Source organism: Pollachius pollachius (genome assembly GCF_949987615.1).
Source record: "Pollachius pollachius genome assembly, chromosome: 17".
NCBI lineage: Eukaryota > Metazoa > Chordata > Actinopteri > Gadiformes > Gadidae > Pollachius > Pollachius pollachius.
Genome location: NC_136950.1, coordinates 15,621,082 through 15,644,701, shown reverse-complemented (window position 1 = coordinate 15,644,701; position 23,620 = coordinate 15,621,082). Strand labels below are relative to the sequence as shown.

The 23,620-nt window shown below is 49.4% G+C and overlaps 1 protein-coding gene across 1 annotated transcript; it reads left to right on the top strand.

Annotated features, from left to right (window-relative positions):
- Positions 1-5,165: 5,165 nt before the first annotated feature.
- On the top strand, positions 5,166-22,278 carry plppr4b (phospholipid phosphatase related 4b; the record flags this gene model as incomplete). The annotated part of the gene is made up of 7 exons (XM_079754383.1): positions 5,166-5,237; positions 14,972-15,157; positions 17,797-17,926; positions 18,169-18,364; positions 19,428-19,485; positions 20,045-20,218; positions 20,584-22,278. The coding sequence occupies 7 exons, from the start codon at positions 5,166-5,168 to the stop codon at positions 22,276-22,278; spliced, it is 2,511 nt and encodes an 836-aa protein (XP_079610509.1).
- Between the last annotated feature and the right edge of the window lie 1,342 nt (positions 22,279-23,620).

The following is a 23,620-nucleotide window of genomic DNA, read 5'->3' as shown; positions in this document are numbered from 1 at the left end:
GGCGTTGCCCAATCCAAACAGACGAGGTCTGAGGTGATTAAGACCGACGTCTCTGGAGGTCAGGCCTCAGCACATTAAAGCCGTCACTGACGGTGAAGATCCGACCAATCAGGACCTCCACACCTTGCAGCCCGTTTAGTCAACAGACTCCCAGTAGGACCTTCTGTTTGTGATCAGAGTGGTGGGACCATCCAGCTCCGTGACAAACCTTTCGGACTTCGGAGTAGGAGGGTTGTGATTGGTCTTTCTTCGAGTTTCAGAACCCAGCCCTAGATGGAATGGTTTATACATCGCCAACAGCGCGAGGAGAAGACATATGAAGATCCTCTGAACGCCAAGAGCTGAGCCTCGGTCATCAATATGATCAAATGTGATTCACAGCCTGTTCCAAAGTGACGTCAAAAGGTCGTCCACAGGCAGGAAGTCTCAGTGGAAACATGTCTGTCCTGTCTCTGGTAAGCGACCCTATCAACGGGAGAGACGGTTGTGACGGATAACTTGAATCGGGAGACAACGCGATTAAGAATTAGATAATAACTTTGTGTGAACAGGGCCCTTCCCACTATGAAGGAACATTACTGTTGGCAGATCTTGGCTATGAAGGCCACTGCAGAATACTATACAGCCTAACACCCCTCCTCTTGTCCTGGCTTTATCTCAAACGTGTAAGAAATGTATTCCACCGTCCATCACACCTTTCAGCTGTGAAAAGCAATTACCAGACTCAACTGCAATCGCCAGACGATCCACGAGCCAAGCTGCCCATTGGGAGATTAAGGCGTATGGATCCAGACCTGTGTGGTCACCAGTGCTGATGGGCCTTATGTATCGACATACCCACACTCCATTCACGCCATTCACCACAAGGGTTACACTGAGGAAAGAGGACTTTGCTTGGTGAAACATTACAATGCTAGAAGTCTTTTACTAAAGGTTAGTGAAGAGTGGAACTATTCTTTGCTGATCTATGGCATCACACAGGGGAAGCTAGGAGCAACTGCTAGAGCTACGAGTTACTGCTGGAGCTACGAGCTCCTGCTGAAGCTAGAGCTACAAGCTACTGCTGGAGCTACGAGCTACAGCTGGATCTATGAGCTCCTGTTGGAGCTATAGCTACGAGCTACTGCTGGAGCTACGAGCTATTGCCGGAGCGTCAGCTACTGTCACTAACTGAGGCTCAGACATGTCTTGAATATTTATTATCTTCAATCGTTACCCGGTGTTTTCTAACTGGATGAAGATTATCTCTGAGATTTCCTCCAGACGGAACAGAATCTTAAAGTTGTCAAAGGCTTCTTTGGTGCCTGAGAATAAAAGAGAGGTTAACTTCAGTACAGCATCTTTCTTCAGAGCTTGTTTATCAGATGCAAAGGTTTTACAGTTGGCTTTCATGTGACTTTAACATTTAGTCACCAGCAGACACTTTTATCCAAAATGAGTTACAAGTAACAGTCAGAATAATCAAAGCACAGAGCAGCTTCACAGAATGAATCACTGTGTACAGTTGTGCCAAATTACTTTTGGCACACCTAGGGTATAACTTGCTGTGGAGCTGTATTAGCCTGTACATTATAGAGCATATAGAACCTGAATCAATGTCATAACTGCATGTCTAAGTATACATCAAGTATTTCTATGAGGTAAGCAACGGCACTCTTACATTGGACTGCAGTGAAAACTGCATTCCATTGGAAACTGACAGTAAATCCTAATTCACACTCTTCAGTTGTCCGTGACAACAGCTCTTGAATTCTAAAGAATGTGCCAGGAAATTGAAATACAAAAAAAAAGATATAACGCAAATTATATATTTTTATTGTGTAAATGGCCACGTGAACAATATAATTATGTCCGGTAGCGTTTGTGAAATTAGATACAAATCTCTCCTTCTCTAATTAGAATAGCAAGTTTTCTGATTCCTCAGATTGGACCAATAAATAAGTGTCCCTTATTTCCTCCCCGCTCCACTTCATCACGTCATCGTGTGGCGAAGGCAACCTCGAGTTTCGCGGTACACCGTGTGGAGCGGGCGCCCTCTAGCGGTACAACCTAACGTCATCAACACCGTGTAGAGAGGGCACTCTCTAACGGTACAACATGACGTCATCACAGCATTTTAACATGCTTCCTCTGTGGTTGAACTCTGAGTGACTCAACGATGGCATTGAGTCACTCAGTGCCGGGGAATTATAGCTCAGGTGGCATACATTAAATTGAGAAACAAATCCATTGTGTTGTTTAATTCCATGTGTTTCTCCTGGGACAAGGCCGAACAGCGAGGAGGAACGACCGAGAGGAGGGAGTTCCTCCCAGACGTTGTGGAGGCCTTCCTGAGGAGGGACTTCCTCCCAGACGTTGTGGAGGCCTTCCTGAGGAGGGACTTCCTCCCTGATGTTGTGGGGCCTTCCTAAGAAAGGACTTCCTCCCAGACGTTGTGGGGGCCTTCCTAAGGAGCGACTTCCTCCCAGACGTTGTGGGGGCCTTCCTGAGGAGGTACTGCCTCCCAGACGTTGTGGGGGGCCTTCCTAAGGAGGTACTTCCTCCCAGACGTTGTGGGGGCCTTCCTGAGGAGGTACTTCCTCCCAGACGTTGTGGGGGGCCTTCCTGAGGAGGGACTTCCTCCCAGACATTGTCGGGGCCTTCCTAAGGCGGGACTTCCTCCCAGACGTTCTTGATCCCAGCTGAACCCAGCATGCCTGGCAGAAGAGTGACCATGCTCTGTTGAACCGACCTTATGATGAGGTTATGATAAGGTAATGATGAGGTTATGATGAGGTTATGATGACGTAATGATGAGGTTATGATGACGTTATGATGAGGTTATGTTGAGTTTATGATGAGGTTATGATGATGCTATTATGACGTTACGTTATGATGACGACTGCATCAGCGATGCCTTGTGCTTCTGCCAAACCGAGCTGCTGTGCATCATTTCAGCTAAATAATACTGACCTTTGACCTTGTAATAGATCACACACATCAAAGATGCATAAGGGGCTCATCAATAAAACACTACTCTGTAGCCATGGTAACAGAGTTTCCCTGAGCCTTCTTGTCTTACCTCGGCTCCCATGGAGATGTAGACCTGGCGCCGCGCCGCCCGCTCCGCCTGTGTTTGAGGCATGGCTCTTTAACTGAAACACACGAGAAAAACCATTCAAATGATCCAAAAAGGTACTAATGTGGGGGGTGTTGATTCCACCTTCCGCCAGCAGAGGGCGTCCAAATACAGTGGTCATCATGGACCATGGGCCTTCACTGTATTTTAAAAGAAGAGCGAGAGAGAGCGAGAGCGAGAGCGAGAGCGAGAGAGAACGAGAGAGAGAGCGTGCATGGTGCAAGCTGCTTTCTCAACTGCAGTGACCTTCTCAAGCTAAGCAGCACCCCCCCCCCACAACACACACACACACACACACGCCACTGCAACATCAGACTCATCTTGGGTTGAAATCAGTTTATGAATATGCATTAAATAAACAGTACATTATGAATTCATTATATGGAAAATATCTCATGTTTGATCCATTCCCCTCAGAGATAGAGACGTGTGTGTGTGTGCGTGTGTGTGTGTGAGTGTTTGTGCGCGCGCGCGTGCGTGCGTGTGTGTGTATGTGTGTGTGAGTGCGTGTGTGCATGTGTGCCTGCGTGTTTGTCTTCTCGATCAAGTGAACCACATGTTCAGTGATTTATAAGATATTGGAAGTTTTCCATCAGGTCTAGGATCTAAGAAGACTCTGGAGGGTTAGAAAGTCCCGACATTGTTACACAAAGTTGATCAAGAGAGGCGAACTCAAGTTACTCTCCAGGCTACAGGCTGACGTAGTGGATATACTGAATGAGGTGTCCTGTCAAAGCCACACGCAACACAGATCCTCCTCGTGAGGATGCAGGCTCTGTAGACAACCTCAGTGTTCATATTGGAAGTAAAGAAGAGAAGTTCCGTAGAGGACCACCGTGATAACAACCGGTGTCTTAAACTGTCCCTCAGAGTCACGAATTCGGAACTCCTTCCAGAAGCAGTGCTGCTGAGTGATGCATTGCAGCGTTTCAAATGATCGTCAAACGGTCGAGTGTGTTGGACAGGTGCAGCGAGCAGCGACGTCCTGCTGTGAGGGTGAGAGGCGAGGTGGGGGTCCTACCTGAGGGGGGTCCTACCTGGGACAGCTCAGGGACTTAACGACTCGTCAATTCAACAGCATCGGCGCTGGTGTCTGCGTGATAAAGAACCACCAGTCAAGAACACGCACCTGCTCAGCTGGTGGTAGGCTTCTGGGAGTAGGCTTCTAGATCATCTCTCCAGCAGCAATATCGCCGATGTCAAGATGGTTTAATTTACTTTTACGGATCTTCGGCTGTTTCCAGGAACTGTCGCTGGGTGTAAGCGTCGCCGCCAGGGAGCATGCGCGATCGAGGTCAATATTCTGAGGCACAGACACACACACACACACACACACACACACGCACACACACACACACACACACACACACACACACACACACACACACACACACACACACACACACACACACACACACACACATATTATATAATATATAGTTTTAATATATTTGTATTTATATAGTTATACTTATATTATATATTAAGCTATTATATATAGTTATATTAAATATATAGTATATGATATATATATATATATATATATATATATATATATATATATATATATATATATATATATATATATATATATATATATATTACATTATATTAATTTATTATATTATATATTATATCACTATCGGGGAGATCCCGTATGACAGCAGTGATGCGCCTGCGCACTGGGGCTCCGTCAGATGGTTACTACGTCGTCTCCATCCCAGACCCCATCAGGGCATCCCGTCCTCCTCTCCTCACGCAGCGGACCCGCGCCTCTCCTCGTCGCGCTGCAGTAGTTCTGTTGTGTTGCTGTGTTGTTTAGTTGTTTTGGTTGTGTTTCCCGTCCGAAGCGGCGTGGAGCTCGAGCTTGTGGCGGTCCACCTCGAGTGGAGCGAGCGGTGTTGCCGCGCGCCTATGATCCCAGGCGGCGGAGCGGCGCGGCGGTGAAGCGCGGGAGGAGAGCGGTCGACAGGCGCGTCACTCCAGCCCAGGACGTCTGTTCCTCCGGGTCTCACCCGACCGGAGCCGAGCGGGACCGAGCGGGACCATGTCTGCCCGGGAGAAAGCGACCGGCACCAAGGACAGCGTCAGCCTGCTGCCCTGCTTCTACTTTGTGGAGGTGCGTGATGGCTCCGTAAGCCTAATGCTGCTGTTATACCTCTGGTGTAGCCTACTGCTGCTGTTATACCTCTAGTGTAGGCCTACTGCTGCTGTTATATCTCTTACTAGTGTAGGCCTACGGGTTTTTTACCGCTGGTATATGCCTACTGCTGCTGTTATACCTCTAGGGTAGGCCTACTGCTGCTGTTAAATCTCTTACTAGTGTAGGCCTACGGCTTTTATACCGCTGGTGTATGCCTACTGCTGCTGTTATATCTCTTACTAATGTAGGCCTACTGCTGCTGTTATATCTCTTACTAATGTAGGCCTACTGCTGTTACATCTCATACTAGTGTAGGCCTACTGCTGCTGTTATACCTCTTACCTAGTGCTGTTATATCTCTTACTAGTGTAGGCCTACTGTTGCTGTTATACCTCTTACTTTTGGCTACCTCCTACTGGTGTAGGATATTCTTATCTATTGTCACACCGATGCCATTGCACTGTTGTGTGATGTAGCCTATAACGTTAATTTAGGCTGCATCTTGCTGACAATGTTGCGTAATTAACGTAACATAATGTGAAACACGTGAAGCTATGGCCTACCGTGTTCCCTGTGCATGACGCCGACAGACTAGGGACTCTAATGTAGGCCGTAGGCCGTAGGCTGCACTGAGGCAGCGAGCTGTGACTTAGCTGTTGAGGGGGTGTTGACTATGAGAAGACTGGAGGATGATGATCATCAACAAATATTTGTCTCCACTGGGGTGGTTAAGTAGGCCTACAGAGAACTCTATTTATAGCATCTGTGTTAGGCCTACTCATATTGATGATGTTCTTAACATAGCTGAATGATAGCTGGAGAGTTAGGTCTGAAAGCGGTGATGGTGGACCTTCTCGTTGAGAAGGGGAGGCAGTGAACTTGTCGTAATGAGAGCTGCTGGTTGGTTTGCTCGTCATGCTCCAGTTAACCCAGTAACTTGTGCCAGTGGGGGACACATCATGCACCATGTATGCACTCTGAATGGATGTCATTCGGTATCACGGTCAACAATGGAGGGTTCAGAGCTCTGCCCTGGTCCAGGATCCATTCCTCCTCTGGATTCTCTGAAGAATGATCTGCATGAACTCAGACCTCAATCAGTTCTGATGAGTTCTACATCAAGGGAATCATGGTTTACATGTCATGTCAGACCAGTCTGGTCTGGTCTGTCAGAGGTTCTGAGTATAATATTACTCCCATCAGACCACTAAACCCTTCTTCTGTAGAGACGAGGGATGATTCATATGATATGATGTCTGCATGTGTTTGGCTTTATGTATGTTTGTTTGAATTTTCTTTCTATGTGTGAATTTTTCCTCACTGTTTTTAACAACTCTGTGACCTTTTCCAAGGTTCAACTACATGTCCTGTTCTAATTAGCTGTAATGTATTTTAGGAAGCCTTTTTAAGAGCACAGCCAGGGACTACTGAAGTTAACAACCTCTTTGCTGATTCAGGTGTTTTTTTTATACCAGATCATCTTAAAACACACTCCCTTGACTCAAACGATCTAAACTCAACTAAACAATCAACCTCAATAAAGTATTTAGTATTTTTGTTTCCCGGTAGTAATACATGAGTTGAGTCTATTTGTTTAGTATCTATTAACCAACCTTCTGGTCTTTAGGTTGAAGAGAGGAGGATCTCTCCTAGAAACACCTGGAGGCCGGCCAGCGAATCATCTCAAATAAATCAATCCATCTAATCTGGTGTCCATAATCCTCCCATTACAGTATGAAAGCTGGCTTGCTCCCATAATGTATTTCCACACCATAAACCTGATATTCAGGCAGGACCAAACAAATAGCACATTGAATAACATAAGGACTAATAGGTTTACTGAAGCTCCAAGATGCAGTCATTCTGTTGTGTCTTTGTTGGCTTGTTCAAGAGGTGCATAAACGCTAACACGGTGAAACGCTGTCTTCAGAGAGAGGCCAAACACTCAAACCACACCATTGGCCTCTCTAGCCTGTGGTGTGGTTTGAGTGGAGCCCTGATGATACCCAGTAGGATGTCAGAACAGCAACATTACCTTAAGAAGCGCTGACTGCGGGCTTTGATCCGAGTCTTTGGTTACTAAAAGCTAAACTTAGCACGCTGGCAATTTTGTTGGAATTGCTTGTTATATTCCCTTTAGTCTTCCAGGACATTATCATAACTTAAGCTACGACTGTAGGGCTAGCGGTAGCTGCTGAGGTTGTACTCCGGGTCTGGTACATGGGTACCTTCCAGGGCGACAGTAGGACACTGTCAGGTCCTGTGGTGAAGTCCCCACCACACCTTACCCCCTCGTGCCCGCCCACAATCCAGGACGTGGCTCACTGCAGTGAGAGGGGGGTCTCCACTGAACCCACCGGGCAGGATAGAAGTAGCAACATGTTCATTGAGTTATGTGTGGCTTGCTTGGAAAAATGATCCATTTTATCCTGATGACAAGCAACCTAAATACTGCGAGGAAGGAGGGCAAAATTATAATTGATTAACCGCTGTTGATGATGAACAGTTACACCCATACTCCTCTTCCCACATAGACTGTTAACAGTCGTTATACTGTTAACAGTTTGAACTAAGGTGGATGTTAACACATATGTGCTTTATATATTGCTATGTTTTTGTAAAATAAAAAAGCAAACTATGAAAACTCGAACTGATCAGATAGTCAGAAGGACACCCCAGTGAAACGCAGGTCATTTGGCAAAGGTTCCCGCCGGATTGAAGCACGTGTTGTACGTGTTCCAGATGAGTTTGGGTAACGCCAGCAGCTGCCGTAGTCCTGGTCTGGGGACAAAACGCGTGCGCAGAACACGGGAGCTCGGCAGGCCTTGGGCTGCTTTGTTCGCCTCTCAAGTGGAACAAATCGTAGCATTCAGAGGGCTGAGCAACCCTTATCCAGAACCAGCGCGAACAAGAGATTAGCATCACCACAGGAGGGCCCACCAGCATCTCAGGGTGCTGCGCAGCGGAGCATCACAGAACAGACAAAACATTTATGGAGAAGCTCTTCACACCTTCCCTGGGTCACATACCTCCCGGTGCCTTTCACGTTTCAGAGCGCGACCACCAATCTCCTGAAATATCCATGTGACCTACTGTAGCTTCCGTCTTTCAAGTTCAGATTCACTCCTCAGACACTGTTAGCTAGCAGTCTAGAGCACAATATCTATCCACCCATGGCCTCGGCCCATCCACCAGTAGCATCATTTTGTTCAGGGATCCATGGCGTAAACCAGGGGTCGGCAACCCTAGGCACGCGTGCCACCACTGGCACGGGGCAGCATAATCATTGGCACACTTGAAAAAAAATATATATATATTTATATTTTTTAAATTATTATTAAAAAATTTCACAGCACAATGGGGCAGCATAATCATTGCTAGCATTTTTTTTTTTTCCACTTTATTCTGTTTTGGGCATTTCCTCCCAGTGCAAATATGTTTAAATTAGTTACAGAAAGCTGTGTTCTGAAATGGGATCAATTAATAGTTTCTAAACCTATGTTGTGAGTAATAGAGAAGAAAATATTTACAATATTGTTGCAAGTGGCCTGTATGCATTGCCTTCACATAGTTTTGCAAGGCTGTACATTTCTTAAAGATATTGATGTGGATGCTCCAACATTCTCATATATTCTCGTTTTTTACATTTCTCACAGTGCAAATATGTTTTTGAATGAGTTTCTGAATGTTTCTGATATGTAAGTATAATTTGTAAGCCCATGTTGCAAATATAACAACCAAAAAAACATTTAAAATGTTGACGCATGATTGTGGACTATATGGAAATAGTACAATTCCAGGTCTTCCTCTGTTTTTCGTCGCTGTGTCATATTTCAGCTTAATTTTTTAATATATCGTTGCTTAAGGCACACTAGTTAACGAGAAAATGTCAAACTGGCACCGCATGTTGAAAAGGTTGCTGACCCCTGGCGTAAACCAGTTCATCTACCGTCCGCTGAGTCGCTGCTGAAGCATTCTGTGCACAGGGTTCCTTCCCATGCATCCAACTTCCAACCCTGACTGGCGAATGTAAAGGAGCTTAGCATGCATTAGTAAAAAGATCTCTTCCTCACTCCCTCCCCCCCCCCCCCCCTCCCTCCAGTGTCCCCCCCCCTCGTCCTCAGACCCTTTGATCAGAACTCATCTTCAGAGCGGGGAGAGGAAGCAGTGTGTGCCCAGGCAGAAGATGGGAGGGGGGCTGGGTCTCCGTGGAGGATCATGTATTGAAACGAGACGCAGAAGAAAGAGCCAGAAGAAGCAGCTGCTGTTGGCAGGCTGAGAGAGAAGGTGGATGGAAGGTGTGGAGAGCTCGGAGTGTATTTAGAGCAGTGGCGTCTCAGGCTGTGCTGAAGAGGGCCATTGGTGATCATATAGCATAGTGTATATGATGAGACTAAATGAATGTAGACTCAAATGTGTTATGGGAGAAGGAGGATCAATATCTGTATCTACATCCTAATCAGAAGAAACATTCCCCGCTTATTTTTGTTATTAGGTTTTTATTTGTAAATAAAAGTGCCTCTAAAAGGACTTAAAGGTGCTGTAGGCCTAGGAAAGAAATAAGAGCTATCATTTAAGGGTAATTTGTAACAAATGGAATAAGTGTGTCAAATGCAAAGGGAAACATGTGTTCTAGGTTCAGAACGCTCCCGGTGCATTTCTGACCAATCAGGGCATTTCTTCCCTCAACGGTTTCGTGGGAATCCTTCTCGCCTGTCAATCACAGGTGGACTCAACACTTTTCATTGACGTTCATTTGAGTTTATAAATGTGTCACGTTAAATGGCCACTCAATGGGATGCAAAGACAAATAATGCCCTTAAAAGCACAAAGGCTTAGAAACCCTTCCAACGCATACTAACCGACGCGTTACCTAAGGACACTTTCCGACGCAGCCTCAGTCCGGATGAATTAGCGTCCAGTGCACACAATAAGCCGTAGCGCTTTGACGTGGTCCGTGTGAACGCAGCGCCAACCCCCAAGAGTACACAGCGAGCGCGGCGGAGGGCGCGCTCGGCAGCAAGGCGAAGGAGAGCGAGAGAGCGAACGGAGCGAGCGAGCGAGTGCCCCTCTGGCACCACTGACCTACATTAGTAGCTTAGCTCCGCCAGCGCGGCTAGGTGAACGAGCAGCGCGCCTCGTCTGAGCGTCACTTCTACTGCCAGTGGGAAGGAGAGAGAGAAAGAGAGGCTAGCTGAAAGAGATATATATATATAGAGAGAGAGAGAGAAAGAGAGAGAGAGGGAGAGCTGCTAGCTAAAAGAAAGAGAGGGAGAGAGAGAAAGAGAGAGAGAGAGAGAGAGAGAGAGAGAGAGAGAGAGAGAGAGAGAGAGAGAGAGAGAGAGGGGATAGCTCAAAGAGAGAGCTGCTAGCTGAAAGAGAGAGTGAGAGCAAGGATAGCTGAAGATAGAGAGAGAGGTAGAGGGGGTGAGGTGCTAGCGAAAAGAAAGAGAGGGAGATGCTAGCTGAAAGAGAGGGAGAGAGAGATAGAGACAGAGTGAGGGTAGCTGAAGAGCGAGATGGAGAGAGAGAGTGAGGTGCTAGCTCAAAGAGAGAGAGAGAGAGAGAGAGAGAGGTGCTAGCTGAAAGAGAGAGAAAGAGGGAGGCTAGCTGAGAGAGAGAGAGAGAGAGAGAGAGAGAGAAAATAGTTAAAGTGGGGGTGGCGATGATATAGAATGATGTATAGATGATTTATGATATAGTTTGGTATTTCAGGGCTCTTTGAAAAGGAAGAAGACCAGAGACCATAAGGCCGAACACTGAAGGGACGAAGGAGGGGAGGTAGTGATGGTTACTTGAAGTGTAAGAGAGGGAGAGGAGGAGTGGAGGAAGAAGGTCAAGGCTCCATAAGACGAGCTGAGAGGTGGATCTTCATCCCTGGCCTGGCTCTGTGTCACGCCCCTCCACTGACCCACGCTGGGCCCACCAGGCTGGAGGTCTGCGTGCTGATTGGAAGTCTTGGGTTCTGATTGGCTTACTATCACCTGAAAGCTCAACTCACTGACGACCGCTCCTCCCTCTCTGTAGAGCAGCGGCGGTCTCTGGGACGCTTCTGCTGTGAGGGGGCTGACTCCAGCTCTGTCTCTGTGAGGGGGCTGACTCCAGCTCTGTCTCTGTGAGGGGAGCTGACTCCAGCTCTGGTACCTGTCTCTGTGAGGGGGGCTGACTCCAGGTCTGTTACCTGTCTGTTAGGGGAGCTGACTCCAGCTCTGATACCTGTCTGTTAGGGGAGCTGACTCCAGGTCTGTTACCTGTCTGTTAGGGGAGCTGACTCCAGGTCTGTCTCAGTGAGGGGGGCTGACTTCAGCTCTAATACCTGTCTCTGTGAGGGGTGCTCTCTCCAGGTCTGATACCTGTTTCTGTGAGGGGGGCTGACTCCAGGTCTATACCTGTTACTGTGAGGGGGGCTGATTCCAGGTCTGTTACTGTGAGGGGGGCTGATTCCAGGTCTGTTTCTGTGAGGGGGGCTGACTCCAGGTCTGTTACCTGTTACTGTGAGGGGGGCTGAATCCAGGTCTGATACCTGTTTCTGTGAGGGGGGCTGACTCCATATCTGTTACCTGTCACTGTGAGGGGGGCTGACTCCAGGTCTGTTTCTGTGAGGGGGGCTGACTCCAGGTCTGTTACCTGTTACTGTGAGGGGGGCTGAATCCAGGTCTGTTACCTGTTTCTGTGAGGGGGGCTGAATCCAGGTCTGTTACCTGTTTCTGTGAGGGGGGCTGACTCCAGGTCTATACCTGTTACTGTGAGGGGGGCTGATTCCAGGTCTGTTTCTGTGAGGGGGGCTGACTCCAGGTTCGATACATGTTACTGTGAGGGGGGCTGACTCCAGGTCTGTTACCTGTTACTGTGAGGGGGGCTGACTCCAGGTCTGTTACCTGTTGCTGTGAGGGGGGCTGATTCCAGGTCTGTTTATGTGAGGGGGGCTGACTCCAGGTCTGTTACCTGTTACTGTGAGGGGGGCTGACTCCAGGTCTGTACCTGTTACTGTGAGGGGGGCTGACTCCAGGTCTGTTACCTGTTACTGTGAGGGGGGCTGACTCCAGCTCTGTTACCTGTTACTGTGAGGGGGGCTGACTCCAGGTCTGTTACCTGTTACTGTGAGGGGGGCTGAATCCAGGTCTGTTACCTGTTTCTGTGAGGGGAGCTGACTCCAGGTCTGTTACCTGTTACTGTGAGGGGGGCTGACTCCAGGTCTGTACCTGTTACTGTGAGGGGGGCTGACTCCAGGTCTGTTACCTGTTACTGTGAGGGGGGCTGACTCCAGCTCTGTTACCTGTTACTGTGAGGGGGGCTGACTCCAGGTCTGTTACCTGTTACTGTGAGGGGGGCTGACTCCAGGTCTGTTACCTGTTACTGTGAGGGGGGCTGAATCCAGGTCTGATACCTGTTTCTGTGAGGGGAGCTGACTCCAGGTCTGTTACCTGTTACTGTGAGGGGAGCTGACTCCAGGTCTGTTACCTGTTACTGTGAGGGTGGCTGACTACCTTTACTGTTTCTGTGGTGCCTTCAATGCTTCCCATGTTGGGTTTGGCTGTTTGGATGGATGGGTTCTAGTTATGGGTTGAGTGGAGGGTTTATTGTTCAGACCACACATTCCCGTACATGTGGGGAGGTGAGTGTTCATCGGTTGAGTGGAGGGGTTAGCATATTATGGCCGATGTGTGCTGGGTGTGTCTGAACATTATATTCCTCTTCATATCCATTTCCAAGTGCTTCACGTTGGCAGTATTACAAGCAGTATAACCAGGGTGCCTTCTTTAGTTCTCTGTATCTGTGTTGCACTGTGTGTGTGCAGCAAAGATATGGAATACATTCAATATATAAATATTGAAAGAAAGGGCTGAAGGAAACAAGCAACACATGAAAGAAATCAGCCCAGAAATAGCAGAGGAAGGGAAAGGGAGGGAAGGAGAGAGCTCCACTTACTCGGAAAGAGGATGTTCTGTTTTCAGGAGTGTATGTCTGTGTGTGTCTGTGTGTGTCTCTGTGTGTGTATGTGTGTCTCTGTGTGTGTGTGTCTCTGTGCGTGTCTCTGTGTGTGTGTCTGTATGTGTTTCTCTGTGTGTGTGTGTGTGTGTGTGTGTGTGTGTGTGTGTGTGTGCCTGTGTGTTTGTGTATGTGTGTGCGTGTGTGTCTGTGTGTGTGTGTGTGTGTGTGTGTGTGTGTCTGTTCCGGCTCACAGCAGGCCTCTGCGCGAGGCTGACATGAAGAGAGCCTCAGTGTTCCGCTCCGCTGGGCGTTGGCTGCTTCATCACAGAGCCCCCAATTAACATGCACTAGCAGCCCTGTTGCCGCGGCTACATCTACAATCAGGGCCTTATTGTGCTACATTATAGAGAGTCTGTGACACGCGATTTAAGCTTCAGGTGAATCGGGGCATGGCTAAATACCAATCTCCAAAAAAGATAAGATGTCGACGCTTCCAGACTTTCCTGATGCGTGTGTACGTGTACGAATGAACGCCTGACCCAACAGACCTTATCTTTCTCCAAAGAGTCTTCCTCTCTGAGACTCCCCCCCCCAATGCAAAGAGTGATCCTCTCTGAGACGCCCCCCCCCAATGCAAAGAGTCTTCCTCTCTGAGACCATAAAGAGTGTTCCTCTCTGAGACCCTCCCCCCCCAATGTAAAGAGTCTTCCTCTCTGAGACAATAAAGAGTGTTCCTCTCTGAGACGCCCCCCCCCAATGTAAAGAGTCTTCCTCTCTGAGACCGTAAAGAGTCTTCCTCTCTTAGACTGTAAAGAGTGTTCCTCTCTGAGACGCCCCCCCCAATGTAAAGAGTCTTCCTCTCTGAGACCATAAAGAGCCTTCCTCTCTGAGACCGTAAAGAGTGTTCCTCTCTGAGACGGCCCCCCCCCCCCCCCAATGCAAAGAGTCTTCCTCTCTGAGACCATAAAGAGTCTTCCTCTCTGAGACCACCCCCCCCCCCCCCAATATAAAGAGTCTTCCTCTCCGAGACCATAAAGAGTCTTCCTCTCCGAGCCCCCCCCGCCCCCAACACCGTAAAGAGTGTTCCTCTCCGAGACCCCACCATAAAGAGTTTTAATACTGGTTTATGTGTTGGACCCAGCGCCGTTCCAGGCGTTATTAGCTCCACTCCGTGCCGGTGATATTCCACTGGGCCGTGTTTTTACGAGCGCCTGTGTTTACGACCTGCCCTGTGCAGCATTTCCATGCATCTCCCCTGGTTTGGATGGAGGGATCAGGGCGGGCGCAGGTTCGATGCCAGACTAGTTTGAGGCTCTTATTAGTGGGAGCGCTTCATATTTATGAGGGCAATTATTTCCGCATCAATCCATTAACACGCACACACACGTTAACACGCACCCACACACGCAAACATAAACACGCACACACACACACACACACACATAATAACACACACATTAACACACACCCACACACGCAAACAAACACGCACACACATAAACACGCACGCACACACAAAACACACACATGTGCCTGCACGCAATAAACAAATAAATAATTAATATCTCCCAAACCTTCATCTTTTGTCACAAAATCAAATTAGCGTCTCCACTGAACCGTACCGTTATAGGGGACACTGTCGCTTCTATTTATTCAGTTGTTTGCAATCTGTCACCTCCCCAGACCGCTCCAAGATTGGTAGCACTTACCCTAACCCTTGAAATAATCTCTCTCCCCCCCTCTCCCTCTCTCCCTCCTTCTCTCCCCCTCCCCCTCAGCTGCCCATCCTGGTGTCCTCGGTGGTCAGCCTCTACTTCCTGGAGTGGACGGACGTGTTCAAACCGGTCAAGTCCGGCTTCACCTGCCACGACCGCAGCCTGAGTCTCCCGTTCGTGGAGCCGACCCACGAGGTGGTCCCCCTGCTGATGCTGCTCAGCCTGGCCTTCGCGGGCCCCGCCATCACGGTAGGTCTTCAGAGGCCCTCCCTTTAGTGAGGGGACCCAGGAGGGAGAACCTGGTCCCAGAATAGAATCTGGTCCATGGATAGAACCTGGTGCAAGGAGATAGCATCCGGTCCCAGTTGTTAGAACCTGGTCCCAGGAGAGAGAACCTGGTAATCATAGAGCCCACATACTTGAGTACAGGTCTGTAGTTACTTACTGGTATAACACAGGTCTGTAGTTACTGGTATAACACAGGTCTGTAGTTACTTACTGGTATAACACAGGTCTGTAGTTACTGGTATAACACAGGTCTGTAGTTACTGGTATATTACAGGTCTATAGTTACTGGTATATTACAGGTCTGGTATAACACAGGTCTGTAGTTACTGGTATAATACAGGTCTGTAGTTACTGGTATATTACAGGTCTATAGTTACTGGTATATTACAATTCTATAGTTACTGGTATATCACAGGTCTGTAGCTACTGGTAAATTACAGGTCTGGTATAACACAGGTCTGTAGTTACTGGTATATTACAGGTCTGTTGTTACTGGTATAACACAGGTCTGTAGTTACTGGTATAACACAGGTCTGGAGTTACTGGTATATTACAGGTCTGTAGTTACTGGTATATTACAGGTCTGGTATAACACAGGTCTGTCGTTACTGGTATGTTACAGGTCTGTAGTTACTGGTATAACACAGGTCTTTAGTTACTGGTATATTACAGGTCTGTAGTTACTGGTTTATTACAGGTCCGCAGTTACGGTTATAACACAGGTATGTAGTTACTGGTATAACACAGGTCTGTAGTTACTTACTGGTATAACACAGGTCCGTCGTTACTTACAGATATAAATCAGGGCTATATTTACTGGTATATTACAGGTCTGTGGTTACTGATATAACACAGGTCTGTAGTTACTGGTATATTACAGGTCTGTAGTTACTGGTTTAATAACGGTCTGTAGTTACTTACTGGTATAATACAGGTCTGTATTTACTGGTACAACACAGGTCTGTAGTTACTGGTATATTACAGGTCTGTAGTTACTGGTATAACACAGGTCTGTAGTTACTGGTATAACAAAGGTCTGTAGTTAATGGTATAATACAGGTCTAGTCACTGGTATAATACAGGTCTGTCATTACTGGTATAATACAGGTCTGTAGTTACTTACTGGTATAATACAGGTCTGTAGTTACTGGTATAACACAGGATTTTAGTTACTTACTGGTATATTACGGTTATGTCGGTAGTATATTAGGTCGGTAGTTAGTTACTGGTATGGTAAATGAATGATTCATATTTCAAAAGTAGCTGGGCAGGGTAGGAATGATCTTTGCAATGGTAATTGCCTCAATGTTTATTCGGTTCTGATGAATATTTTCAACGGTTTCAAAATGTAGGTCAATAAGAAAAGTATTTGGCAAACAGTTTGTTCACTGGCTGCTATCACAAGGGGTGAATCTGTGTTGTTATTGTCTTCATCAGATTCCCTGCTGGATTGCAGATAAGACACTTAATCTTTGTAGGTGAAGTTAACTGACAATATGAGAGCGAGAACAGGCTACGAGTAGAGTGCAAACAAGCAGGCACGCAGGCACGCACGAACGCACACACACACGTGTGAGGACGAAATTAATCCCGTGACGGTGATGAAAAGCAAGGAGGAGGTGTAAGGAGAAGGGCATCATCATATTACTGAGTATGGTAATGGAGGTGTTTTAATTCAGCTCAAGCTCCACTCGAGTTTGTCTTAAAGGTACAGCATTATATTTACTTGAAACTGCTGTCACATTGCTGTGTGCTTCCACATCCAGCATAGCATGGAACCTGTACCCGGGGTCGACTCCCGGTCTGCCCCCGCCTGCTAATCATATAGAATCAGTCGACAGTTTCACCCACAAATAGCCCGTCTTCTGCCTCATTACACCAAGGTCAGGGTGCTGCACGGCTGCACTGTGCCTCCAAACATCTAGAGACACGCCTCTCCTGTCCTCCCAGAGATCAGCCTCCCCCCCCCGCCCCCCCCCCCCCCCACCAAGGTTTGCGTCAACTATTAGGAGAACTAAATGAATGCACCGGGGAAACATCTGAGCACTGTTACTTCGCCAAGTAGATTTACTTGACGAGTAGAATTACTGTTAATCATGTGAGGCTTCTTCACATTGAGGTTTCACTCTGGCCAAACATCTCCAAAGGAGCCGGCTGGCTCTCCTCACTGTCCCCTCCCCCTCCGTCCTCCTCAGTTAATCGGGAGGTATGGAGCCAACTCTGATGCATCCATACATCAGAGCTGCATATTTCTCTGAGTAGTGAGAGGAGAGAGGCTGGACGGGGACAGACTGAGATACAAAGGGACAGCCTCTCCTAGATTCACTGAAACTTACTGCAGCTTTGAGGGACCTTAACCCTTAATATAGACTGTCTTTCTCAAGGAAGAACGAGGCATCTGTTGCCAGTGACAAATGGACGGTACTTTCTGATTGAATGTACATTTTCCGAGCCATCATGTCTCAAGCCGATACACACCCTCTCCCCTCTACTCCAGAGTTTAGGGGTCTGATTTTTAACAGGTTTGGTTGTTTCCTGCTGATAGGTCGTGCTAGGAGAGGGCTTCCTGTCCTGCTGTCTGAGTGTGTGTCCTGTGACAGATCATGCTAGGAGAGGGCTTCCTGTTCTGCTGCTTCTCTCGGAGGAAGAGCGGCGTCGGGGGCGAGGCCAACATCAACGCCGCCGGATGCAACTTCAACTCCTTCATCCGCCGGGTGGTCCGCTTCGTGGGTAGGTCAGGACGCAAGAGTGGTCCTCTTCATGACCTCCTGACCCCCCCGCTCCTCTCCCCAGGGGTCATGACCTCCTGACCCCCCTGCTCCTCTCCCCAGGGGTCATGACCTCTTGACCCCCCTGCTCCTCTCCCCAGGGGTCATGACCTCCTGCTCCTCTCCCCAGGGGTCATGACCCCCTGTCCCCCGCTCCTCTCCCCAGGGGTCATGACCTCCTGACCCCCCCGCTCCTCTCCCCAGGGGTCTTGGCGTTCGGCCTGTGTGCCACGGCGCTGATCACCGACGTGCTGCAGCTGATGACGGGCTACCCGGCGCCCTACTTCCTGACGGTGTGTAAGCCCAACTACACGGCGCTCAGCGTGTCCTGCGAGCAGAACCCCTTCGTCATGGCCGACATCTGCTCCGGCACCAACATGGCCGCCATCCTGCAGGGCAGGTGAGACAGGGTGGAGGGTAAAGTCATGCATTCATTAACGAGGCGTGAATCAGAGAACAATGTGAATAATCTCATGCTAATCGGCAGTCCAATATAAGTGCATATAATGATATAAAAGTAATAATGTTTTAATAATTATTATGGACTTATTTTATGATTTCCGATGGGTCTTGACAGTAATGTAGAGTACACATGGTCTTTAAATGCCAACTTATGTATTTCAGAGTGTGTGTGTGTGTGTGTGTGTGTGTGTGTGTGTGTGTGTGCGTGTGTGTGTGTGTGTGTGTGTGTGTGTGTGTGATTGAACAAGTGAGTGAAATGAATGAAAAGTACGTGCATAAAGGTCAAAGTACGTGCATAAAGGTCATCATTATAATATACTGTATATAAGTATATTGATGCCATGAGCCCAGAGAGGCGGTGGTTGTCCGTGGTTCCAGACCCCTAGGGGCGCTGTAAACCCCCTAGCTGCAGCAGTCATGTGCCACCTCACCACAGCAGCACTGCAGTGAGGTCCTCAGCTGTTATCAAAGTTTCATGACTCCAGATGTACAATACTAAGAGCTTTCCCAAAACATTGAGTGTGTAGCTGTCACACACCAGGCTACGCACATGTTGTCATGTACACAAACGCACACACACACACACACACACACACACACACACACACACACACACACACACACACACTGGACACAAACAAACACACACACACACACACACACACATATATATCAAATGCACAAAAATACGCCCACACAATCATGCATATATAACCAACGCTCACATGCGCAGTGCGCCCCCGTGAATCGAGGTAGCATGCGTCTTAAGTAGGTCATTTGGAGGGAGCGCTATGAAAACTGGATTCAAGGCTCACTTCCACTGTGCCTCATGTTAAGTAATCCATCTTTGAAGTGATGAAGATGGGGTCCGTTACGACACCCTCTGTCTGCCCAATCATCTGGCATCAAGTGACAGTAGTAGAACACAGAACCCCCGATCATCAATGATGCAACACGCTGAACGCAGACTCATTCTGTTCTGGTTCCCTCTCGCCCTCCAGAAAGTCCTTCCCATCCCAGCACGCCACTCTGGCCTCCTTCGCCGCCGTCTACGTCTCGGTGAGTACTGGTTCTGACCCCCTGCTCCCCGGGATCCCCCAAGTGCTCCCAGTAGACTCGCAATTGACACGGCAATGATGGGGGATGTAGGAAATAAGCTATTGCTTCTGTTTGATGATTAGTTCATTTCGAATGCTTTTGAACTTCACAGACAATTTGGACCTTTTCTTTAACATGGATCTCTGATGACCGCTTTGGCGAGGCTTACCCTAAGCCACATATAAGCATCTTGATTTGAACATGATTTGTGACCATGATACGGTTCAGTCACACTTGTGCTTTCAATGCCGCTTGTTGGATCTGTTCCGATCAGGGAGACCTTTCCACACTCTTCTAATTTCATAAATGTGCCTGTTTTTTATATGATATGAACAAAGATCTTATCAAATATCCAACCAGAGTTCCCATCGTTAACGCGTTATTACCGCGCTCATTTTGACAGCCCTAATATCTTGTCTGTCCTCATGTCTATAAAATCTCAATGCTGTCTGTCCCTTAGATGTTAGCAGCTCGGTGCTATCCGTCCTCATATCTTTAACAGCTCTATGCTCTCTGCCAGATGTACTTTAACAGCACGCTGACCGACTCGTCCAAGCTGCTCAAGCCTCTGCTGGTCTTCTCCTTCATCATGTGTGGCATCATCTGCGGCCTGACCCGGATCATCCAGTACAAGAACCACGCCATCGACGTCTACCTCGGCTTCCTGCTGGGCGGAGCCATCGCCGTGTACCTGGTGGGGCCTGGAGCCGTTACACATCCTACCTTCTACTACATCTCGCTACACCTCCTAGAGCGGCTACACCTCCTACCTTCTACTACATCTCGCTACACCTCCTAGAGCGGCTACACCTCCTACCTTCTACTACATCTCGCTACACCTCCTAGAGCGGCTACACCTCCTACCCTCTACTACATCTCGCTACACCTTCTACTGACGGCTTCATCAGTGGTGGAGTCACATCGCGTCCTACTCTTTACTCACGTCCTACTCTATACTCTTTACTCACGTCCTACTCTATACTCACTCACTATGGATCACAAGGTTTAGTAATGTATGATAATCAAACGCATGTTGGATGCTTCTCCTCTCGTCTCCAGGGCCTGTTTGCGGTGGGGAACTTCCAGCCGAGCGAGGAGGCGGGCGGCCCCCGTCCGGGCCCCCCCGTGCAGCTGGCCCCGCGGGCCCCCTGCTCCCTGCCCCACATCAGCCAGGAGGCGGTGCTGCACCACCTGCAGATGAAGGCCAGCCTGGCGGCGGAGGCGGGCCTCCCCACGTCCCACTCCGAGGGCCTGCTTCACCGCAGCCTCCAGCAGCAGCAGAGGCTGGCCGAGGCCGGGCGCGGCGCCGAGGGCGACCTCATGTCCTCCTGCGGGCCCCTGGACCGCGGCGCCTACATGACCTTCAGCCAGACGCTGCCACGCGTCCACACGCCCCAGGCCATCGCCGCCTACGAGGAGGCGGCCCGCCGCCACGCCGCCACGCTGCACCACGCCTCCCTGGACTCCAGCCGCTCCAAGCAGCTGCTGTCCCAGTGGAAGAGCCGCAAGGTCACCCTGCAGGTCCCCGGGGACACCTGCTCCCCGGGGGGCGGGGGCGCCCCACCGCCCCACCACCACGGCAGCATGGAGCTGCCCTCGGGGGCCGCGGTAGGGGGGCCGAACGGGGGCTTCGACGGCGGCAGCTCCCTGCACCAGTACATGGCCAAGCTGGCCCCCGGCACCAGCACCACGCTGCCCGGCAACTGCAGCGGCATCACCGGGGGGGCCCGCGTGGCCATGCAGGCCCGGCCCGGCTCCTCGCAGCTGGTGCACATCCCCGAGGAGGCCCTGGAGAACTACCACCACTCATCCCCGCGGAGCGGCGATGACCCGGCGGCGGCGCACAGCGCGGCGCACGCCAACTGGCAGATGGCGGCCGAGGCCTGCAGGACGAGCACCAACGGGCCCGGGGGCCCGCCCCCGCGGATCATGCAGGTCATCGCCATGTCCAAGCAGCAGGGCCTGCTGCAGACCCACTCCAAGAGCCTGGACGAGGGCAGCGTCACGGGGGGGGGCTGCCAGGCGGCCGCCCGCTACAGGGCCCTTCTGGATCAGGACGCCGTCAGCATGACCGGGGTTAGCATGAGCGGGGTTAGCATGAGCGGGGTTAGCATGAGCGGGCACGGCTCGCTGGGCAGCACCCCGGGGAGCGTCTCCGGAAGCACGGGCGCCATCGTCAGGGTGGAGGCCCACCCGGAGAGCGGCCGACCGGTGATCCAGCCCCCCTCCACCGACGGCTCCTGGAAGTGGCGGTCCCTGGACCACGGCACCGGGGGTCCCGGTCCCGGAGGGCCAGGTCCTGGGGGTCCCGGTCTCGGGGGTCCGGGTGGTCCCGGGGGTGTAGAGAGCCTGAGGCAGTCCTTTGAGCTCAACGACCTCAACAGAGACTCGGAGGGCTCCGAGCCGCCCCGGGACGGCTCCATGGACAGGAGGCGGGCCGAACACGGGGTCGCCATGAGCCCGCCCCCCCTGGTGACGGTGCACACCCAGAGCGCCGGGAGCCAGGCGGAGCAGCGGCCCAACCCACACTGCCTCTCCACCATCCGGGTCACGCCCGGCGACGGAGGAGGCGGAGGTGGAGGAGGCGGTGGGGAGCCGACCTCCGACACCCCCTCGGCCTGCTCCAGCCGGGACTCCACCCTGCGCAGGAAAGCGAACAACATCATCCTGATCCCGGAGAGGGCGAACAGCCCGGATAACGCCCGGAACGTCTTCTACAAAGGAACGTCGATGACCCCCAACTTCAAGGAGTGAAGAGGAGGAGCTCCCTCCTCTAAGGAGATGGAAACATTGTGGGGGGAGGAAACACGATCAGCTCGAGGGTGGAGCGAGGAGCTTCTAGCGGGTGTCTGAGCCAACACAGTGCTACCTAGATTACATTAGTGCCAAAAGAAAATCTCTTACTTCAGCATGAGAATCTGGACGTAGTTGAAACCAACGCAAAAACCTTTTGAGCGTTGGGAAAATAATCACTGTGTACCTTTCTGCTGTGGGTACCTTGTGCAGAAGGTTTAGCAATGGTAGTGAGGACAGGGACACATTTGTAGAATACTTTTTGTACATATTTTATCGCAAAAATGGTCATGATCTGATAAGCACTTAAAAGTTAAACTGTAGCAAACTATTGCAAATAGATCACACTGTAGCTGTCAAAACAGAGCTTTTATACTCGGCAAATACTGTACATTTTACACAATTAAAACTGATCATATATAATATATTGTACAATTTGAATACATCAAATATTTTACAAAGAGTACAGAATGAATATATAGTGAAATGTTTTGTACTTTCTCGTATTTAAAGATGCCACCTATTCCAGAGCAAAGCCCTGTTCAAACCATAAGTGTGCTTAGCGTTCCCTGTAGCACTAAGGTCATGTGACCTGCACTAAAGAACACCTTTACCTGCATCCTTTGACCTCAGCGTGTCCCGGCCACCCCACTAGTGGTGCACATTGTTCCCCGTCTTAGCAGCACAAAGCACACAAAACCATTACACATATATACATATATGTATATACTTATATGCATATGTGTAAAGTTATATGCTACACAGCAATGAGACACAGGAACACAAAGTAAATGAATGCAATCTGAAATAGACAGGTGCCAAATACCAACTAGTATTCTATCTTGTAATTATCATTTTCTTTACTGCTATTTTTAAACAGATGCATTATTCAGCCTCTATTTGGCGCGCGGCCCAAAACAGGATCAGCATATAGTTAAAGTGGAGCGATGCACAGGGAGAGGCCAATGTAGCTGGCTGGAGCTGTTCTAGGACTCAAGTCCGTTCTTCATGCGCTTGGTTCAACACTAGTTTTCCGTGAGTCCTGACATGACATTGAGCATCTGTCATTAGTCTCCAGACGTTCTATAGAACCTTTTCCAAAAGCACTAAGCTGAGAAAATGACATAAAAACGGTATTAACATCCGCAGGCACTATGACTCATTTGAATTGAACCTAGAGTGGAAGTATTAGTTCCATTATCGCGTGTTGCTGAAAGCTCACTGATCTTCAAAGAGCTCTTCCCTTTGACTGTGTCCCCCAACCTCCCAGACCCAAGTCCCCTTGAGACCGCTGGTGAAGTAC